At 37.4% G+C, this 21,063-nt stretch overlaps 2 protein-coding genes across 3 annotated transcripts; both read left to right on the top strand.

Annotated features, from left to right (window-relative positions):
- The first annotated feature begins 38 nt into the window (after positions 1-38).
- imp4 (IMP U3 small nucleolar ribonucleoprotein 4) lies at positions 39-6,350 on the top strand. Its single transcript, XM_028457626.1, has 9 exons — positions 39-130; positions 2,034-2,142; positions 2,785-2,868; positions 2,945-3,054; positions 4,023-4,155; positions 4,245-4,399; positions 4,483-4,577; positions 4,819-4,892; positions 6,023-6,350. Exons 1-9 carry the CDS (start codon positions 128-130, stop codon positions 6,133-6,135), a joined length of 876 nt encoding a protein of 291 aa, XP_028313427.1. The 5' UTR covers positions 39-127; the 3' UTR covers positions 6,136-6,350.
- A 1,105-nt stretch (positions 6,351-7,455) lies between these two features.
- Positions 7,456-20,600, top strand: araf (A-Raf proto-oncogene, serine/threonine kinase). 2 transcript variants are annotated; one of them, XM_028457094.1, is made up of 16 exons: positions 7,456-7,504; positions 8,511-8,720; positions 9,584-9,687; positions 11,152-11,254; positions 11,351-11,505; positions 11,698-11,796; positions 11,896-12,040; positions 12,132-12,159; positions 12,258-12,388; positions 13,816-14,018; positions 14,214-14,390; positions 15,285-15,331; positions 15,875-15,993; positions 16,823-16,954; positions 17,100-17,234; positions 17,857-20,600. In XM_028457094.1, the coding sequence occupies exons 2-16, from the start codon at positions 8,610-8,612 to the stop codon at positions 17,995-17,997; spliced, it is 1,830 nt and encodes a 609-aa protein (XP_028312895.1). In that variant the 5' UTR covers positions 7,456-7,504; positions 8,511-8,609; the 3' UTR covers positions 17,998-20,600. The 2 variants fall into 2 exon arrangements, with proteins under 2 accessions (XP_028312895.1, XP_028312896.1); XM_028457095.1 differs by having other exon boundaries at positions 7,477-7,504; positions 8,644-8,720.
- Positions 20,601-21,063: the final 463 nt, after the last annotated feature.

Here is a 21,063-nt window from a genome sequence, read left to right as displayed (position 1 = left end):
TCAGTATGGCGCCCTGTGATTGGGCTGCGTCTGCACCAATCGTAGAAGCGTTGCTACGTCTGTTTCCGGTTTTCTGCCTCCACGTGAGTAGCTAGCAGCTGTTAGCAGAGGAGCTTCAGAGAACAACATGGTGAGAATTACTTTTTAGCGAGTTGCCATCGACTTTTAGTTCAATAATTTAGTGCAGAATGTTTGATTTTAATCAGCAGCCACAAGAAGAACGAAGGGTTAAAGCCGCTTTTGAGCGTTAGCTTCGAGGATGCTAACACTGCTCTGGTCTCGATTACAGCAAATAAGCCTTTACAACGCTTTGTTCTTATCAGTGTTTGCTTTTAGACTTTATACACTTAGTAGCCATGTGTCCTGTTAGTTGTTTGTGGAATTATACGTTATTTAATTGAATTTTTTTTATTGTGTGGTTTGCAGAAATGCTGTACTTGAATTAACTTAGTAGCATAACCATCTTAGCATCTGCATTACTTCACCCCATGGAATTAAATTCAGAGGGTCCAGCTCTTATAGTGGGATCTCCTAACCCTCTTTCCCTGGTCAGGGGTCTGCAACCTTTACTCTACAAGGAACCATTTAACCTCATCTCACCGGGATTAAAGTCCTCCTGGAGCCAAAAAAAATACCTTCTCAATGAAGACAATAGTGTATTAAATTATATACAGTTAAAATTAAATTGAAGAATGTTTGATTTAATTTGATATGATTTATATTGATCATTTAAATGGAAACCTAAAAACAGTTTAAAATAAAATTTAAAAAAAATTGACATCAAGAAATAAAACAGTATCTTGCATCTCCAAATTCTTACACATCTCAGTTTACATGAACACAATGTTATATAAAGAAGATTTTTTTTAGTTAATGTATTTGAAAGGCTACAAAAGAAACTTAAATTTGATAACACACGATCATGTGATCAACACATGCTAATTTTCTTGCCACTCATAAAGCCTGTATGTTTAACCAGCACATTGGTGGTTAAATGAATCTGTTCCCACACAATTAAAATCTCTATTTTCTTCCAGAATAGTGATTTTGTTGTTTCAGTTATCTCACCAGGGATTTAAAACTCAGTTATTGCACAACGTGATTTATTTTAGGTTAACAAATTGTGACATCTTTATTTTATTTGTCATTAATCATTAATAGCCTCTGTAAAAATTAACTTTATTTCAATAGTTTTTTTTTTTTTTCAAACTATAGTGAGCCATTGCAAAAGAGTCAAAGGGCCACATTAGGCCCTAGAGCCGCATGTTGCAGATTGCTGCTCTGGAAGAACCACAGCTGAACATCTGTTCTGGTATCATAGTCCATCAGTTCTGGTCCCTCCATGCTGATTCTGATGAGCATGTACGCACGTTTTATCTTTTTACTGCTGCTCTCAATGTGAGCACACTCAGTGAAGGACTTGTTATGCCTGGCTCCTTTCAAAGCGGACTGCGCACACTCCAAAGGAGCACATTGGTGTTTATACTTGGTGCATTCATCGTTGCAGTACCCGCAGCCACGTGATGTGAGCGGCACCATCTCCTCACCCGCACCACTGAAGTCAAGCCAGCCTCCACTCCGAAATCCTCGGTCAACGAACTTCTTAAGTGTGACGTGAATTTTACACATTTTATGCTCCACAAAACGCAGTGTTTTGTTCCATTTCCACCAAAACAAAGAAACTACAGATTTATTCTAACATGACATGATAATCATCCTTTTTTTGATTAAAATTATTTTTAAAAAGCTCATATCCCATCTTGGCTAATAATAGATTTGTCCTCATCTCTAAATGGAAAGTGGTGTGACCCCTAAAATATACTTAAGTATTTGCCTTAAACTTGTAGCTTATTATCACTGTTGGGCACTTTTTTTTTGGCAACAATCAGTTCCTGCTTTTTCCCACTCGGATCAATAAACAATAGGATTTCCATTCTGAGGATGTGTAGCTGAGATTCTGAACAGGAAGTGGAAAATGCAACAATATTGGTGTTTTGTCTTCATTCATGCAATAACTCTGAATCTGTTTTTAGCTGCGTCGGGAGGTGCGGCTGAGGCGGGAGTACCTGTACAGAAAGGCTCAGGAGGACAGACTGCGAACAATCGAAGACAAGAAGCAGAAGTTAAAAGAAGCCCTCGATGGTATAGTTAGTAAAATATGTGAATTGGTTAATTAAAGTCTTTTAATTCAACCATGTCAAAATATGCAGTAAAACTAACAAAAACAGGGATTTTACACCAAATTGATGGCAAATAAAAGAAAAAAGACTTAAATATCACCTTTTTACGGAAACTTATTTTAACAGTTAATGCCTCTTTTTAATCCTGACTTTTAATATATGTTGTTGTATTGTTTTAATCCTGTAGCACTTTGAGGTTTGGCATGAAATGTAAAGTGCATTACAACTAAAATGTATTATTATTTTTAATAAATAAAAGTGTCAGTCACATGTTTTAAATGAAGTAATCTTACCTCTCATCTCTTTACCTTATCACAGGCTCTATGCTATGTTAACCAAATTCAAGTGCATTTTTAAATATTAAATATATTAAAGAAAAGCATAATTAGTCAATGAATGAATAATAGATAACAAACATATATTATGAACTAAACACTGCTAACAATCAAAGCTCATGAAGAGTTAAAAGTCAAATTATTTTCTATTTAATAAATACGAAAATGATAATTTTATATTTTTTACGTTCCAAAATATCACATCAATCAAGTGAAATTGCAATCGTATTACGGTAAATGCTACGTTAAATTGGATCTCTCCTCTCCAGAAAATAGCGTTCTCCCCACCGAGGTACGCAAAGATGGTCTGAAGCTGCAGAAGCTCCTGGAGTACGATGATGAAGGAGCAGAAGGTACGTGTCTGATGCTCATCTGATATGTAGCGCTCGGCCCACGATGCTTAGCTGTCCCTCTTTTCTGCGTCACCAGGTGTCAGCTCTCATATGGATGATGAGTACAAATGGGCCGGAGTGGAGGATCCTAAAGTCATGGTCACCACATCCAGAGACCCGAGCTCCAGACTCAAGATGTTTGCAAAGGTTGGGAAGTTCACACATTTTTCTAAAGTTAAACTAAACAATTAAAAACTGGTAATATGTGTGACAGATGCTCCCTCTCACCTGCTAATCATGCACACATCATGTTCTCCTGCCCAACGCTGGGTATGTTTTTAGTGAGGGAGAGTATGGCCTTTTCCTCACTTGTGGCTCGCAGACTAATCTTACTTCACTGGAAGGATCAAAAACCTCCACCTTCTGAGTCATGGTTGAAACATCTAATGTTCTTCATTTACTTAGAGAAAATAAAGTTCAGTATAAGACATGGTTCAGACAGTTTTGAGAAGACTTTGAAGCACTTTTCACTCCGTACTCAATAATGTCATATTTGGAAGACTAATGTATTACAGTTTTAGGTAACAGGATATTAATGGATTGTACTGACCAATTTGGAACACACTGTAATTACTTTGTATACATAAATGAATGTATTATTTCCATTAGTTTTACTTCATCTTTGTTTACCTGTTTGCCTGATATAATTTAGTTGTTTAGCTATTATTGTTGTTGTATTTTTTGTGTATGTATGTGTGTGTGTGTGTATATATATATATATATATATATATATACAGTTTAATTGTATTACTTTATTTATTTTTATTTGTGTATATGTATTTATTTTTGTGCGTGTGTGTCTGTGTTGGTGGGGTCTATAGGGTGTGATGTTTTTGTGTTTGGAAATTAACATAAACAAGTTTTATGTACCTTGAGAGGAATATGTCACCATGGAAACCCATTAAAATTACTTTGGGGGGGGGGGGGGGGGAGTTGGGAATTTTTAGACTGACTTGGTTTGACTGTGGTTTTCTAATGATCATTTGTCCAAACACAGACAAACTGAACACTGTCTGTGGTTGGTTGTGTATGTGCACATTTGAGACATGAACAGTTCCTGTACCTTGTGAACGTAAGCTGATAGAAAATGTGACGTGCCTGTCGTCTCATTGCAGGAGGTGAAGCTGATGTTTCCTGGAGCTCAGCGCATGAACAGAGGAAACCATGAGATCGCTGCGCTGGTGCGCGCCTGCAAAGCCAACAATGTCACAGACCTCGTCATCGTGCACGAAACCAGAGGACAGCCAGGTACGTTTGTTTTTTGATCAAAGGAGACCATTTTAAACAGAGTTTTTGTTTGTGATTGTCTGAATTAAAGCTTTGGATGGTGTCCACAGATGGCCTGGTGGTGAGTCACTTACCATTTGGACCCACAGCTTATTTCACACTCTACAACACGGTGATGAGGCACGACGTTCCCGACATCGGCACCATGTCCGAGGCCTTTCCCCACCTCATCTTTCACAACTTCAGCTCTCGGCTCGGCAAAAGGGTGAGCGCGAGTGCAGAAGCCATCAGCCATACTCTTTTTCACTTCTCATTTGTGCACATAACTAATTACTTGTGTTCACACAGGTGTCGAATATCCTCAAGTATCTGTTTCCAGTGCCCAAGGAGGACAGTCGACGTGTAATCACTTTCAGCAACCAGGAGGACTTCATCTCCTTCAGGTCAGTCCAGAAGGTGTCGGTAATGCATTAATCTCATTACTGAAATGTCTACATTTGGATGTTTCCTGATCTAAGTTCAGACTATAGATAACCTTCTGTAGTTGGGATTATTATGAATAAATTTCATTTAACTATTTTACTCCTATAAATTGTTGCAAATGTATTCAAAGCTTCTGTAAGAAAATGTTCCAATGCAAACTAAGTGCTTTTCTGACCATTCTTCCCCCTTTTTTTAACACAGACATCACACCTACAAGAAAACAGATCACAAAAACATTGAATTGACAGAAGTTGGACCCAGATTTGAGATGAAATGTGAGTATGGACATCAATTGTTTTCAAGGTGGCTCTTGTGACTTTGATTTGATTAATTCATTTATTTCAATCATGTAAATAACTTACAACAGTAAGTTATTTATAACAGTTTAAAATAAAGTAAATTAACATTAAGAAATAGCAACAGAACAGTATTGTGTATCTTCAAATCCTTAAGCATTTTAGTTTACATGAACCAAACGGTGTAGGAAGAAGTATAAACTTATCTAGTCCTACGCCTTTTTTTTTCTAGATTTAACGTAAACATTAACAGGCTCAATTTACTTACACTTTGAAAACTACAATGTGAATAAACAGAATTCAGTCTCAGTTCACATTCTGAGAAACATTTATGACGTTATGAAATAAATAAAAACTGTCTAACCTCAAACATGTGTAGTTTAAATGGGGACACAAGAGTTCCAGGATGTATAGGTTTGGTATTTGTGGTTATTACCAGTGTCTACAATATGGTTGATTAGGAAGAGTGAATCTGTAACTCAAAATAAAGTGAGAAAAAACCAAAATAGGTGCAACAATAACTAAAGAGAAAAACAAAACACACTGTTTAATTATTTGTTTATTTATCATCTCAGTGGCTTCTCTTGTAAATACACTTCTCTATCTCTCTTAATTTCCTTGTATATAATGACAATAAAAGCATTCTATTCTCTTCTAAAGCCGTGCCAAGGATTTGGTCCCTTTCTCTTGAGAACTAGCTTGTTTGTTTCTGTTTTTATGTTTTGTTTACGTGCTGCAGTTGTTTATATTTTTTGTATTATTCACATGTTGATGTTGTGCAGCTAGCTGTTAATAAAAGTGCCAGTGTGGGATTTTGTACCGTGACTTTGACTGAGAATCATCTGTGAAAAAATGCATAGAGATATGATTTTTAGTTAATATCGTACAGCCCTATTGTCACAGTGGTCAGTGTTTTTGTGGACTCAAACACGATGAGGCTGAGGCATTTAATAATGCAGCCTCTGCATAGTTGGTTCTTCTCCCAGTTTAACCTCACTGGAAATCATATTTGGTCAAACTTATTTTCAAATGTAATTTAGTCAAAAGTAATGTTCGTTTACTTTGTATTACTGTCTATGTTTAAAGTCTTAATTCTTTTTCATATTCAGTGTACATGATCAAACTGGGCACGCTGGAGAACGAGAGCACGGCAGACATTGAGTGGCGTCATCACGCGTACACACACACGGCCAAGAAGAGGAAGTTCCTCAGTGTGCAATAGAGAACATTCAGCAAACTCATTTCCACTCAGGCTACTGTCAGTGACTCGGCTTTTTAGGCCAAACCACGTCTTTACTGCGTGAATAATGGTCATAAAAACTGATGGGGGGGGAAATAGACTTTATCTCTTGGTCATACTTGTAAAGAGAAACTTGGATGTTCTGGTTGTATTTTTTGTTTTGTCTTTTAATAAAAGTCTTCCTGTAAGATTTTTAATTGGTTCTCCTTTTTCTCATTGCAAACGAGTGTGCACTGAAACATTTTAAATTACTTTAACAATAATAGCGAACAACACAGATGATCTGTCATCTGTTGTAATAGTTTTAGTCATTTTAAAATCCATGTTTATATTTTGTTATTTTTCCTTGTTGATGTTTTTGCTTTCGTTCTAAAATGTTTTTTCTTGCTGTATATGTGTGAGTAGCTGCATATTTATGCCTACATCATGCAGGATTTATTTTAGCCCAATTTAGCTGTTGCCCTTGTTTGTGTTCTTTTGCCTAACTAAATCTTACACTATCTTGAATTTGGATTACTAGAGCACGCTTTTCGGAAATACCTAATGACAAATGTACATTTGGTCATTAGGTATCTGTAACTGAATGCTTTACACCTTAGAATGGAAGTCTAAGTGGCAAAATAGATCATGTGTTTCATGGCTCAGTATAAAGGAAAAGTACACCGTCTGAGAAAATTGCTAAATTGATCATCCTTACTATAATTCCAAAAAAGCAAACTTCAGGTTCTAAGAATAATTTGTTAATTTTTATTAAATTTTCTATATGTTATGTATTTACTTCAGTTGCATGAAAGCCAGTTTTTTTATTTTTATTTTTTTTACATTAAGTAATTCAAATTAATATTGTTGATAAAATCTCAAACCATATTTAACTAAGTTGTTTCAAAGCATTTATGTATTTGAATTGTTTTACTCACAATAATCATGTATTGGCTCACTTGACTTGGTTTATTGATGTAAAACATGAATTGATAGCACATAAGTATTCAGTATAAATTACCTGGGTAAGCATTAAGATAACTGAATCTAATAGAATTACATGAAACTAAAAGACGTGGAAAAATAAATTAATGTGACGATAAAATGGACAGACAAAAAAGATTATCGGAAGATTTACATTTTCTTATTGAAAAACTTAATAAATGTGTGTTTAAAACGAACACTGAGGATTATTTACTTGACGATTGAACTAACTCTTAGCCCCCGCCCCTTTAAGCTATTTTGCCCAATCATAACAAGCCTTAGCGTCTATCGACCAATCAGGACAAAGCAATAGGATGGGTTTTCCGCTTTCCTCGGGTTCTTGACAGATCTGACTCCAGATTGAGAGTATTCAAGATGGCTGCTACAGGTAAGAGTTTAACTTTTAACTAAAGTGCAGGGAAAACATTTACAAGGAAGCGGTTTACTCGCTTTTGTGAATGTTGAGGTCCTGTGGCGGAGAGGATATTAGTTCAGGTTATCATCTTGTAAACATAAAACGGCAGAGTTAGCTAAAACCTGCCGCGACGGTGAACCATTCTAACGTTAGCATGCTACGGCTAGCATTAAAGCCATTTGCCAGTAAAGTAAGCTAAAGAGAGTTAGCCGCATAATCTCCCATGCGTCTGCTAGCACGTACGTCTCTACCCGATCTTTATCCACTTTAATACATTACCGCTACAATCCCAGTAGTTATCAGGTTGCCTCCGTGGAAGAGGCCGTGTTTTGAAGTTGTAAGCAAGCTTTCTGTGCTAGGTTTAAAGTGTCATCCCGAAGGTAACACGGCCTCCATCAAACATGTCATAATAACACACCAAGCAAATCCTAGCGTTAGCGACATGTCTGCAAAGCTGGTAGGCATTAGTTTTACACGTTTGTGGTTAAAATGGAATCTTAAGAGAACGTTTGATTTGTAGTCAAATTTCTGTGCTGCTTTAAAAGCTGTTGCTTCGCTGTCAGCTATATCCGCATCTATAAATAGGCAGAAAGTGCTCATTTATAAGGTAAATGTAGCTTTTTGCACTGTTTTTATTGGCCAGTTCCTTTACTTTATCACTTTTTTACTCCTACAATAAGGAAATTCTGTAAAATTTGCGTTTATTACTATTGTGTGACGTGTTCTTGACTCTGTAATACCTAAGCTCCCAACTGGGACGAATTAAAATGGATATGATCTCATTCTCCTATTTAAAAATAAAATTAAAAAAATAACAAATAACTACTTTGAAGCTGTTGAAAAGATAAGAGCATTAAAATGGACATTTTTAGTTAAAAAAAAAAAAAAAAGATGAAGAAGCATTAATCCACTTGCTTGGCCACTGCTTGTATTGCTCAGTTGGACTGCGTCCAAACTGACATTTGTTTGCTTGTCGCAGGTTCTGAGTCTCGGGCTCACTCTTCTCAAACACACTGTGCATGAGGCTTTTCTGCAGTTCTGGTGTGTAAGTGCTGTGCTCCTCAGCCTGCCTCTCATCATGTCCTCCACCTCCTCCTCATACTCCTCCTCAGGGGAGACCAGTCCAGAGGATGTACCCCGAGGTGGGGGCACCATCCGAGTCTACCTCCCTAACAAACAGAGGACAGTGGTGAGTCTATTTTACCCACGCAGTTTAGAATGATTTCGTACATGGTGGACAGGAGGGGTGGACGATATATCAAGATTCAAGATGTATTGAGATATCTATTTTGGTGATATGGAAAATCAAAAATATTACCTATATATATATATATATATATATATATATATATATATATATATATATTTAAGCTACTTTCACTTCTCATAACAGCATAAAAAGCCAAGTTAGATGGATTACTATGTGTGTCCTAACCCAGACCTTCCCCTAAACATCCACACTAAAGAGCTCACTCACACGTGCTGTCTCTTATGGAACAAAAAGCCCAAAGTGGCATATTTTGTGCCGCTGTTTGTTAAAAAATGTGCTTGTGTGGTATTTTGTATCAGCAAATTTAACCCTGAATTGTCTTTTGCAATCAGACTTGAATTAAAATCAAGATTTATATCGTATATCGCCATTTTGAGAAAAAATATCGAGATAGGTGTTTTGATCCATATCGTCCAGGCCCAGTGCACAGTTTACCAGATGACTGTAGGAAGTCACTCATTCTGTAAAGTTTTATAGTACACAAAATTCCAGTACATTTTTTACATTTATTGTTAGTAGAACTACAACTACTCCTTTTATCCTTTTTTTTTTTTTTACATTTATTTATTTCACTTTCATCTGTTATTAAATTACCCTTTCTTTTAAATTCATTTGCTAATTTTTTGATTTCTTAGCAAATAATTTATTCCGTTATTTATATTTTCAAATGTCTTATTTTTCAAAGTTGACAAAATGTAGCTGTTTCCCTTCTACCCTTACAATGTGTGTCCAGCCAGTGATGGCACAAGTCAATGTTGTTAAGCTTGATATTCTGTTTTTAGGTCAATGTACGCCAGGGACAGACCGTTCATGAAAGTCTGAATAAAGCGCTCAAAGTGAGAGGACTAAGCCAGGACTGCTGTGCTGTATTTCGCCTGTTAGAAGGGTAAGCTCAACACTATTGTCTGTTCAGTGTTCTGATTGTACAGAATACATGATTTGCAATGTCAAAACAATAACAAAAGGACAGTGTGGCATCATTGAAACTTAAGTCTCACTCAACAATCCTGCACTGCATGCAGACAGTATATATTAGGATTGGTCAGCCTGTGACCTTTGGACCTGTTATCCTATCAGCCTGTCTAGAACCTAGACATATATAACCAGTGACGTTTGAGCTTTAGCTATACAAATCTTTGGCCAATAGGTGGTAGTACACTGCTAGTGTAAAGGGTGAAGTCTTCTCTTCCATATGTTTGTGGGCATTAGTTCATTTTAATCAGGCCTGATTTGCTGACATAAAGCAACTGTGCTTTTGTCTAACTAGGCCTGGATTGGCAGTAACAAATGAGTGCGACATTGTGAGAGTGTGTAGTCAGAGTGATTGTTGTTTCAGTGTAGGAGTGGGATTATATCTGGGATCAGCTCTGAGGCTCTTCTGCAGTGGTGATGGACAGATCAACAGATGATGAAAAGCAGGGTTTCCTATGGGGCATGTTTGGAGATGAAGAGAAAATGGAAAAACAGCGCAGTAGAGGAGCGGAAAGTCAGCAGAAGCAATATGGAAAATAAGAGGTGGGAAGTTTAGGATGGATAGGTCAGGAGACGGTAGTGAGAGCTGCTTTAACATATGACGTTTCTTTGGGACTAACATGCATGAACAACAACATTAAAATACAGGGTTCTCACGGATTCTTAAAAAAGTTTTAAATGTATCTAAATCTGAATGAATCTAAAAATAAATATATTTTTGTTGTAGTTTTTTAGATTTCTGGCTTTTTGTAGTCATTTTATGTGTTATTTTAAGAGTGATTTTTATTATTTTAGCTAGTGTTATTTGTGTATTTTACTGTAATTTTGTGGGTTTACTTCGGGGGCCGCCAGTTGCACGTCTGCACTAGACAATGGCAAATTTTTACCTAACCCTATGTAATTTATCTGACATTTTTCCCCCAATTGTGTTTACTGTGAAGTTGGTCTTAAATTTAATTTCAAATAACAATAAAAAGTCTGAAAAAGTCTTAAATTTTAAATGACTGTAGCTGTAGGAACCCTGATCGTAGCTGCTGTAAGGAGGAGGTCAAAGAGGGACCACACTGAGAGGGTTTGAACTTGGTGGATATATTTGTAATGAAGGGAAAAAAAGTAGCTGCATGAGAGAAAAAGTAAAATACAAAAGGGAATGTTGTACTGTTTACTTTAATGATGTTAAAGCGAGGAGATGATGCAACAAAGTCATTGTATACTCCTGTCTATACTTTTAAAGTTCCCTTAAAAATATGTATTTTTGCAGGATCTCCTGGTTCACATTTTCTGCTTGTCCAAACAAAATTGCCTATGCATGTGGTGAAATGTGAAAGCTTCATTTTAAAGTAAAAACTGCTGTTTTTCTGAACTTTTTTCGTCTCAGCCGTAAGAGACTAACAGAGTGGGACACGGATATCACTCCTCTGGTTGGAGAAGAGCTTTTAGTTGAGGTCCTCGATGATATCCCCCTCACCATGCACAATTTTGTACGTACGCTGACCAAAACACTCCATTTTGATGCAGACTCACCAAAATAATGTACTCTGCCAAAGTAGTAACTCTTTGCCTTTTTGTTCATGTAGGTACGGAAAACTTTCTTCAAGCTGGCATATTGTGATTTTTGTCACAAGTTCCTCTTTAACGGCTTCAGATGCCAGACGTGCTGCTACAAATTTCACCAGCACTGCAGTAGCAAGGTTCCAACTGTGTGCGTGGACATGGACACAGTGAGCAAACGGTGAGTCAGCGAAAGCATACGTCGTGTTATCCGTGAACCAGTAACAATCTGCTCATTTTATTTATGCAAAGGTTTTTTAGATGGTTTCCAACTGGTACAAATCTATTTAGATTTGTCATTATTTTTTTCCACTTATGTTCCATTTCTTGTAGAATATACAAGTTTTACTTCTAGATTTTCTGTGTTCTCCAGGTTTGACACAAATCCATGCACTGATGAATATCCTCAGATATTATTGCCAGAAAATTCCCCTTCACAAAGCAACCTCGCCCTAACCCCAGAGCCTGCTGGGTAAGCTAACTAACTACAGAAAGAAATAACGCCCGGATTGAACAGCCTATGAAGCGGACGCTCGCTTCCAAACTGTGACTGTTTCACCTCCTCTTTCAGAATGGATCTCTTGTCACCGACGTCGACCTTTCACTTCCCCGTGTCAGGTGTGGACGGCCAGTCTCTACAGAGGCATCGCTCCACCTCCACTCCCAACGTGCACATGGTCAGCACAGTGTCAGCTGCTAGTGTCAGCATCATTGAGGTTGGGCTGCTTTGTGTGTTCTCTTAAGCATATTTTTACCTATCTTTGGATTGACTTACAAAATTTGCCTTTGTGTCTTCTCTTTTTTTAGGATGCACTAAAATTCAACAACACAATTGGTATGTGTTAACTCTACCTACTTTTCAAATCAGAATATTTCAATCATTGGTGCTTTTTGAATTGTACTCATCGTTTAGTTCTTCTGTTATTGCTGCAGGTCCAGAGCCCTCGCCGAAACCCTCCACCAGCCCACCCTCTTCCCTCGGCTCTCCAGGGCGGCGGCCTCCAAAATCCCCCTCAGAGCACAAAGAGCGCAAGTCGTCATCGTCAGACGACAAAAAAAAAGTGGTGTGTAGATTTTTAATCTCAATCTAAGTTCTACTGTTCAGGCAGATGTTTGTTGGGACTAAAAAGTTAATTGAAGCTTAAAATGTATCCCAGAATTGCTCTATTGTATTCTGGTCATATATGCAGGGTCCCCACGGTCATGAAAATCCTGAAATAACGGTTTTGGAAATAAAGCCTATTTTATTTTAATGTTTAAAATATAGTAAACCTTGACAATGTTAAGTGTTATCTCAAAGTAATAGTGTTGCATACCAGCAGCATCATGAAGTGGGAATCATTATATCTCACAAATTTGTTAATCTTATAATTAAACATGGTAGCACTTATTTAGTAGTTGTTTAATATTACATTCAATAGCTGATGGATCATTATTTAAAAAATATTGCAAAATGGGTGTCATAGGCAATTGTGCCATTATTCTATGTGCCACATTTTTGCTACCGACCATGACACACTTGCAGACCCACTTATTTTTGCGCTCTAATGGTCTTAAATAGATTTTAATGGTTCAGTACAAAATCATGGAAATTTGGTATATGGAAACTAATATGTACTTACTGTAAAGTACAGTGTAAACCGACGTTTGCTCTCCATTATTTCCATCAAGTCCACTCAAGATCTATATTTAGGAAGATTTCATAAATTAGGACAGAACAATGTGTTTATCCCCCTGTTAAACATATATGTATTTATACTGAAAGGAAAATAATACTGAAGAAACCAAGGTCGAAAACTGATTGTGGATCCGACTAGATCTCAGTGAAACGTGTGCTTTATGCTTCTGGCACGTAGTCAGGATTGTTTGGAGGCGAGCGTCAGGCTGTGGCGTGGGGGTCTGTTAACATGACTCGGAAACATAAATCACACTTGGAATAGAAAAGAATAGAATACACCTTTACTGATACCCAGATGGGAAATTCACATTTGCAGCAACATAATGGAAGAGCATAAAGTAAGAACAAAAACAAATACTATCATAGAGTTATAGTGCAAAATGTAAGACTGTGAGACATGCATAAATAAGAATAAACAACACAACAACAGCATAAAAAGATAAAACACAACAAATGTGCAAACTTGAGTGTTTTTTTTTTTTTATTGATTTTACTCTGTGATCCATCACAACCTCTACAGAAGATGCTTTAGTGCATCATCACAATGTCCTGTTTCGGGCTGGTTGTTTCAGTGATGAGTGTTTGTGTAGCTGAATTTTCGGTGCATCGTTAATATCTATATTAATATGACCACACATAAACCACTCATGGATTTTTGTCTAAGTGAGAGAAATTCTTTACATCCTCGGGTGTGAACAGCGAGACAACCTTTGAACATTTCTCCACAACTTTAATATGTACAAGCAATAAGAAGTTATGTATTATGTCTGTTTACCAGTTAAACATGCTCACTTGGGGTGGGTGTCTTTTCAGCACCGAGGAGGCTACAGAGACTCCAGTTACTACTGGGAGGTCCACTCTAAAGAAGTTAACATCCAGAAGAGAATAGGCACGGGCTCCTTTGGGACGGTCTTCAAGGGCAAGTGGCACGGAGACGTGGCCATCAAGATCCTTAAAGTGAAAGAGCCGACACCTGAGCAGCTGCAGGCCTTCAAAAATGAAATGCAGGTGTTACGGTGAGCTGCTGTTAAGTCTAACATCTGGATTTACGTTATTCAATGTATGAAAATGGTTTAACAGATAATTAGGTGTTTTATTTCATAACAGCTTTACTAATAATAGCTATCTTGTATTATTTTAAATTGTAAGTTATGTCTTCACAATAACCTGAAAGCAGATGATGAAGATTCCTTGGCTGTCACTCTCTGCAGGAAGACTCGCCACGTCAACATTCTGCTGTTCATGGGCTACATGACTAAGCCCAACTTTGCCATCATCACTCAGTGGTGTGAAGGCAGCAGTCTGTACCGCCATCTGCACGTCACAGAGACCAAGTTTGACACCATGCGGCGCATCGACGTGGCCAGACAGACGGCGCAGGGCATGGAGTAAGACCTGATTTACAACTGCAGCTCTGCAAGGAAGCAAGAAAGTTCTAACAGCATATGTTAAAAAAACAGAAAACAAACTGATGACATTTAGTCATACACTATATTTATGAGCAGGAATCTACAGGTAGTCCTTCTAAAACAATGCAGTGTGTTCTCGTTTTAATAAGCACAAAGAAAAACATTTCATTTGTCAATTAAATCAACAAGAATTAGTGTTTGTCAAATGGGGGTATGTGATGTCACTTCAGGGGGTACTTGAGAGTGAGAGAGAGAAAAATAAACCAAGTGTTTGTCCTGGTCCCACCCTATGCGTGATATGACCGGAAATAAATCTATTCAGGAGCCACTAAATAAGGGTTTTTCAAACACGTGGGGTCGCCTGGAATTTCAGAAAAATTCAAATATATTTTTTTATTTTTCCTAAGGTTTGAAAACCACTGCTGTGGAATAACTAATTAGAGACACTGCTTTCTTTTATGAAACTTAACAATATTTTAAAATTGCTGTTGGCTTGCATCCATCTACTTCCCACTGATCACATTCCAGATGTTTTCATTGGGTTTCAGTTTTTCACTGAGCACCATATGGAGGATGATCACTGATCCTGCTCTGACAGGCCTCCTGGTCTCTGTCTCACTATTCAACAGCCAGATGTTGGAACTCTGACTGTCTTTGCTTCTGATGATCAGTGCAGTCATTTGCTTTTTTTGTACTTTTGTTTTGAGGTGATCTCTTCCTACAATCAATTTCTTTATTATTGGGTTAAATTAAGCCTTAAAACTGGTGACCAAGGGCAACACAATGTTTTTAAGCACATTATTTGAACATAGCGGCAAATGTTGCTCATCATCAATATCTTTTGTAACATTGTTCTTTTTTCTTCTTATCTAGTTACCTTCATGCAAAGAACATAATTCATCGAGACCTTAAATCAAACAGTATCCTTTTAAGAAGATGACTTGTGGAGCAACAAAGGCTGATCTGAATAGAGGGGTGTTATTAAAAATTTACATCACTAATATTCATTGTAAAGATTATTGATAAGAGAATCGATACCCAGGACTGCTGTGCTGTATTTCGCCTGTTAGAAGGGTAAGCTCAACACTATTGTCTCTTCAGTGTTCTTATTGTACAGAATGCATGATTTGCAATGTCAAAACAATAACAAAAGGACAGTGTGGCATCATTGAAACTTAAGTGTCACTGTATTTTGGGAGGGTTTGTGTGGGGAAAAGCTTTGCAGCTGTGTAAATCTTACTCCAATCCAGCATCTTCAGGAAGAAATGAACAAACAAGCCTAATCCAGGAGGATCACGTCTCTACGTCCTTGAATTTTCAAATTTTTCTATAAACGGGACTTCATTCAGATCTAAAAAATGTGTTGTAACTCAGTTTTTTTTTCTCTCGATAGCTTTGTTTCATTTGAAAATCTAAACATTTGCACGTACTGTGTCAAACGTTTTTCTGAGCTCTGCTGCCAGATATTTTCCTGCACGAGGGTTGGACGGTAAAGATCGGTGACTTCGGCTTGGCCACGGTGAAGTCTCGGTGGAGTGGATCCCAACAGGTGGAGCAGCCCAGTGGATCCATCCTCTGGATGGTAAACACTGCTCTCATACTTATGTTTTTGGCAATCATGGAGCTGACCCGCCCATTGGTTTCATTACAGTCAGATTTAGTCGAGTATCTTTATTGATCCTGCAGTGGGGAAATTTACTGATGAACAAGATTTACATCATGTTGTATTGCAATATTATGTTTTATTTATTTATTTTTCATTGTTAGGTATTGCACTTGTTTACAGACTTATTACCTGTACCCAATGTAATGGCACTTGTGACCTTGAAGGCTAACTGTATGTCTGCGTTTTGCTGTTTTTCTTTTTGAGACAGCTTGCAAAAATTAAATTTGATTAATTATATTCCGTCATTATGATTGTCGCCAGCCCTTCCTAGGGGACATTTATTTAATTAAAGAAACAAATGAATAGAAGGCCCTACTAGTTTGTTTTAAAAGATACTAAACTTTGACTTTATGCACTTTTTGTTCAGTGTTTTTTCTCAATTTGTGGTAAATGCGGCAAAAGTGAGGTTAAAAATAACAGTAAACAAACACAGAAATTCTGCACTTGACAGTGTTGCAGCTTTTCTAATATTTGAGACAAAAATTGTGATGTATTTTTGTGTGGGTTTTTATCTTGATAATATCGATATTGTGAGGTTCCCTGTCATTCCAACCTACATTGATTATGTTCCAAAACAAAAGTAAATGTTTCCTTATTTTAGTTATACTCTTAAGAAAATAAACATTGAATAATGTTTGAAATTAACAAAATGATAAGAATTGTAAATAAATGAACATTTGGTCAAGCAGGCACAGAGTTGCAAAGTCTGAAGCATTTCCAATCAGCGATACTTTCTTTCTTTCAGGCTCCTGAAGTGATTCGAATGCAGGACAGCAACCCGTACACGTTCCAGTCCGACGTGTACGGGTATGGTGTGGTGCTGTTTGAGCTGATGTCAGGGACGCTGCCTTACTCCAATATCAACAACAGAGACCAGGTTGGACCACGCTCTGCAAACAAATCTCACTCACCAAACTGGTTTTAGGCTTCTGTTCTATCAGTGGAGGCCTCTTACAGCTTGTGTTTTAGAATTGCCTATTGTTGGGTTTCTCTACTCGTCTGTTTTTTGTATTTTCTTTCAGATTATCTTTATGGTTGGACGTGGTTACTTGTCTCCAGACCTCAGTAAACTGTATAAAACCTCACCCAAGTCCATGAAGAGGCTCATCGTGGACTGCCTAAAGTTCAAGCGTGATGAGCGGCTTCTTTTCCCACAGGTCAGTGTTTAGCTGACCACTACAGCCAGGGTTGGAGTCCGTTATAATTGTAATGATAATTAATTACCATTATGGCATAATTGTAATTGTCATGAAAATTTGATAGAAATTAATTATAATTTAACGCAAAACTTGGGAAGCATGTTACAGTTCTATGTACATTTTTTAGTTACAATGGCTAAAATATGTTTATATCAAGCTTTCCCACATTTTACCATTAAAAAAAAAAAAATAAATAAATAAAAATAAAATCTCGGGGTTTAATGACACAAAAAGGCTCAGACACCCACACCAAAAAAAAATTCGAACCTATATTTTCATTTATTAGGAAGTATAACAAGGATACCAATAGATAGGAAAGAAATTATATGATAGATATTTGTTTTTATTGTATTTTACAGCTGATTAAAGACCTGTTATCATAAAAGATGCTAACAGAAAGCTAATACAAGAGGAAGGCTAACTTTTATTAAGTTAATTATCTAATTGTAATGCCGAAAGTAATGGTAATAGACGTCCTGAGGACAAAAACAATTGTAATTGTAGCTGAAAAATGTAATTGACCCCAACCCTGACTCAGTCTAAGAAATGAAGTAACACTAACTGTATCGTTTCCCCTCAGATTCTCGTAGCCATTGAGCAGGTGCAGGACCTGCTGCCAAAAATTGAGCAGAGTCGCTCTGAGCCGTCACTCCACCGGGCAGTGCAGGCCGAGGATCTGAACCCCCTCCTCTTCCACACCACCAGGCTGTTGCCCCTTTAAGTAGGGAAAGGCTGACTCTGCTTTTTAGCCTCAGTCTTCCTCACGCTTCAGTGAGGCCACAGCTGGCTGACCTCACCAATCAGTAACAGACTGGAGACGATCCCAAACCGTGCTGCTCGGTCTCTAATGTGACTTTTTTTTTTTACATACGTGTGACACGGTTCAGGGACCAGAAAGAAATGGCGCTCTGTGACCAGCCCCGCTGAGAGAAGCCATCAAACACGGTGACTTTGTCTTGGACCTCTGACCTACTGGGAGGTAGGTTCAGTTGTTTTAAGCAAAGTGTGACCACCTTTTTTTTAATTTTTTTTTTTCATAGTGAAACAGTCTTAATGATGCACTGTGATCACAGACAGTGATACGCATCAGTTCTGGGTTGGGTCATGTGACCACCTCACACACATTTGCAGTGGTGGACTACAGCTTTAGAGGCAACCTACACTGTTTGTTATGGTTGATTTCATTCATTTGGTACCCATTTGTTGCACAGCGCTGACTTCATCACAGGGAGCCAAAGAGGCGTTTAAATCCCATCATCCTTTGCTGCGTCTTTGATTTCTGTGACACTAGCAATGAGTCAGGTGTATCTTTTGTTCTGTTTATTTGGAAATAATGGTTAACTTCCTCTTGGTTATTGCCTTGTGTGTGTTTGTGTGCCTGGTGCCTGTCTGATGCATCACTGTGTGTGTGTGTGTAGGATGCGTGTGTATGTGTAGGATGTGTATGTGTGGTACTGCACACACTCTGCGGTCAGTCAGCTGTGCTTTAAAGCGGAAGTAGAATTTTTTTTCTAGATAAAATGCTTGGAAATTGAATACATAAAATCTTTTAAAACTTCATTCTTTCCTCGTGGCCCTGTAACCAAATGGGGGGTGGGGGGGGGGCCCACCGCAGTAACACTTCCGAACCAATACCCTCCCAAAGGTTCACTGTTCTAATCACAAAAACATCCCTTACTATTTTATTTAATACAGAATATATGCAACACGAGCATCCATCGGTTCTTATTCTTTACCCTTTATCATGATCTCAGTCGTGAGGCACACAGCACAGCTATCACAGTTAGTTATTAAAGGATAATAAATGAGGTTTAGAAGATAAAGAGGTTATTCACTCTTTGGTCTTTGGTCCGTTTGCTGACTACTTAAGGTAGTGTTGAGTCTCTGCCTCCTTCAGCTACTGTTTTGTCATGTGACTGAAACTGACCCCAGTCTGAGTTTTTCTCTGTGAAGTGAAACGAGGGGCTGGGTACCCCAAAGGTTCTTACTCATTCCAGAGCAGTAGGTGGGTGGGTTGTTTAACCTGCGGGGGTTTGGGATCGGAGTTTGAGGATTTCTGTCTTTCTCTTCTGGATCAGGATCTGTTGCTATCAACTCAGGCTGGTCTTTGAAATAAACAAATCCTCTTTCAAAACCTCCTCCAGCCCATCTATCCGTATATTAACTCAAGACATTAAAAACAACCTAAACAGAGCATGAAACATGAATGAGTGCGCGTTAACTGAAAAACAATCACCATAAGGAATTTCCTGAACTTAACTAAGGAATGTTAAACCATGCTTTTTTTAGAAGAAGAAGAATAGTTAAAACTACTTAAACAACAACCATGTGATCCCAAGAATTGAGAATGAAATATAGAAAATCTATTATTGCCCAGCCTGAGATCATCTCCAAGCAGCATGATTTCCTTCAATTGCTTAAAAATGTAGTGTAAAGAATGAATGACCTTTATTAGGTTTTTAACATCTGTTTTCCACTTGTGTGGGGTGTTTTTTAGTCTAAGAAAGGATACCAACAACATATATTAGTGTATTTCCTTTTTAATCTAACTCTTTTCTAAAGTAATGTAGACAAAACTATTATTTTCCAGCCACAAGGGAGCGATCACAATATTTTAGCCTTTTATTCTGGAAGTCTCTCCATTTCATCCCAATATAAAGTCTACAGTTTTAACATTCACCCTTTTTGCCCATCGTTTAATTCTGAGTTAGTTATTGTAATTATATTTTTACCCACTTTAAGCAATAAACGAGCACAGAATGTGCTTCTTTTTTTTTTTTTCTTTTTTTTTTTTTTTTTAAACGAATGTTCAGCAATCAGGAATTCGATCATGTCAGACCTGGTTTCCTGTGAATCTCCACTTCAGGGCTGTTTCTTTTTTTTGTCCTTGTTGGCTGACTAACATGGACACGATCATCCAACAACAGGAAGAAAAGTGTGCTGCAGTTTCCTGAGGATACTGTTAAAATAAAATAGACCTGACGCTATCAGAGCAAGCCCTGATCACAGTAGTCTCTGTATTTTTTATTTTTATTTTTTCTCGTTGTCTTTTCATATCTGTAGGTGAATTGCAATACTTGTGTGTATAGTTTTTGAGGTGTCAGGGGTGTTCAGTTTGCAATAAACGGTATGTTCTGCTGTGTACAGTAAAGAAAAATTTTAAATGACAAGATTTTTTTATTTGTTTCTATATTTTGTGTGATGGTTTCAAAAAGAACAAAATTATTTTAAAATGTAAAAGAAATCTTAGTATTTTTCTAGTTTTTGTTTGTCTTAAAATATTGATGCAGGATTCTAAAATAAATGATTTAATCTGTCAACTTTTGTCTCCATATTTTTCATATTTTTTTTGCAACAAAATAATTGTTTACATTTCTTTTAAGCATGCTTATTTCAAGAGATGGTGAGCTGTAGTTCACCATCTTTTGAAACTACTACTACTACTACTATTTCTTGATACTACTACTACCACTGACAGTGGTAGAGTTATACCACTGATAGTGGTAGTAGTAGTCCAACATTAGATGCGTAACAAAATACGAGAACTTATTTTTTCGCTCCTTTAGAAAAAATACAAAGAGTCGGCCCGATGTGATGACAAACGCTGATTGGCTGAAATCTCTAAAATGGCAACGCCCACGTATATTGAGAATTTAGGTCCGTTTAAGGCTAAAAGTTGATAAAAATGACTCCAAAGTCATGTCTGACACAAATGAGTAAAAAGGCTTTATTATTCAGCGTTAGACTGTTCATCTAAAGTGTATTTATGTGATGGGTTGCATATAGC

Source organism: Gouania willdenowi, chromosome 9 (assembly GCF_900634775.1).
Source record: "Gouania willdenowi chromosome 9, fGouWil2.1, whole genome shotgun sequence".
Taxonomy (NCBI): domain Eukaryota; kingdom Metazoa; phylum Chordata; class Actinopteri; order Blenniiformes; family Gobiesocidae; genus Gouania; species Gouania willdenowi.
Note: the sequence above shows the minus strand (reverse complement) of the source record. Positions and strands in the feature narration are given on the sequence as shown.

Bases quoted from the DNA above. Each gene is read 5' to 3' on its own strand.
- araf (XM_028457094.1), top strand. From the start codon at position 8,610: ATGTCCTCCACCTCCTCCTCATACTCCTCCTCAGGGGAGACCAGTCCA. The intron at 12,041-12,131 runs GTTGGGCTGCTT...CTCTTTTTTTAG, and splicing joins CTAGTGTCAGCATCATTGAG to GATGCACTAAAATTCAACAA. The intron at 15,332-15,874 runs GTATCCTTTTAA...CTCTGCTGCCAG, and splicing joins TCGAGACCTTAAATCAAACA to ATATTTTCCTGCACGAGGGT.
- imp4 (XM_028457626.1), top strand. The intron at 2,143-2,784 runs GTATAGTTAGTA...TCTCCTCTCCAG, and splicing joins GTTAAAAGAAGCCCTCGATG to AAAATAGCGTTCTCCCCACC. The intron at 3,055-4,022 runs GTTGGGAAGTTC...GTCTCATTGCAG, and splicing joins GACTCAAGATGTTTGCAAAG to GAGGTGAAGCTGATGTTTCC.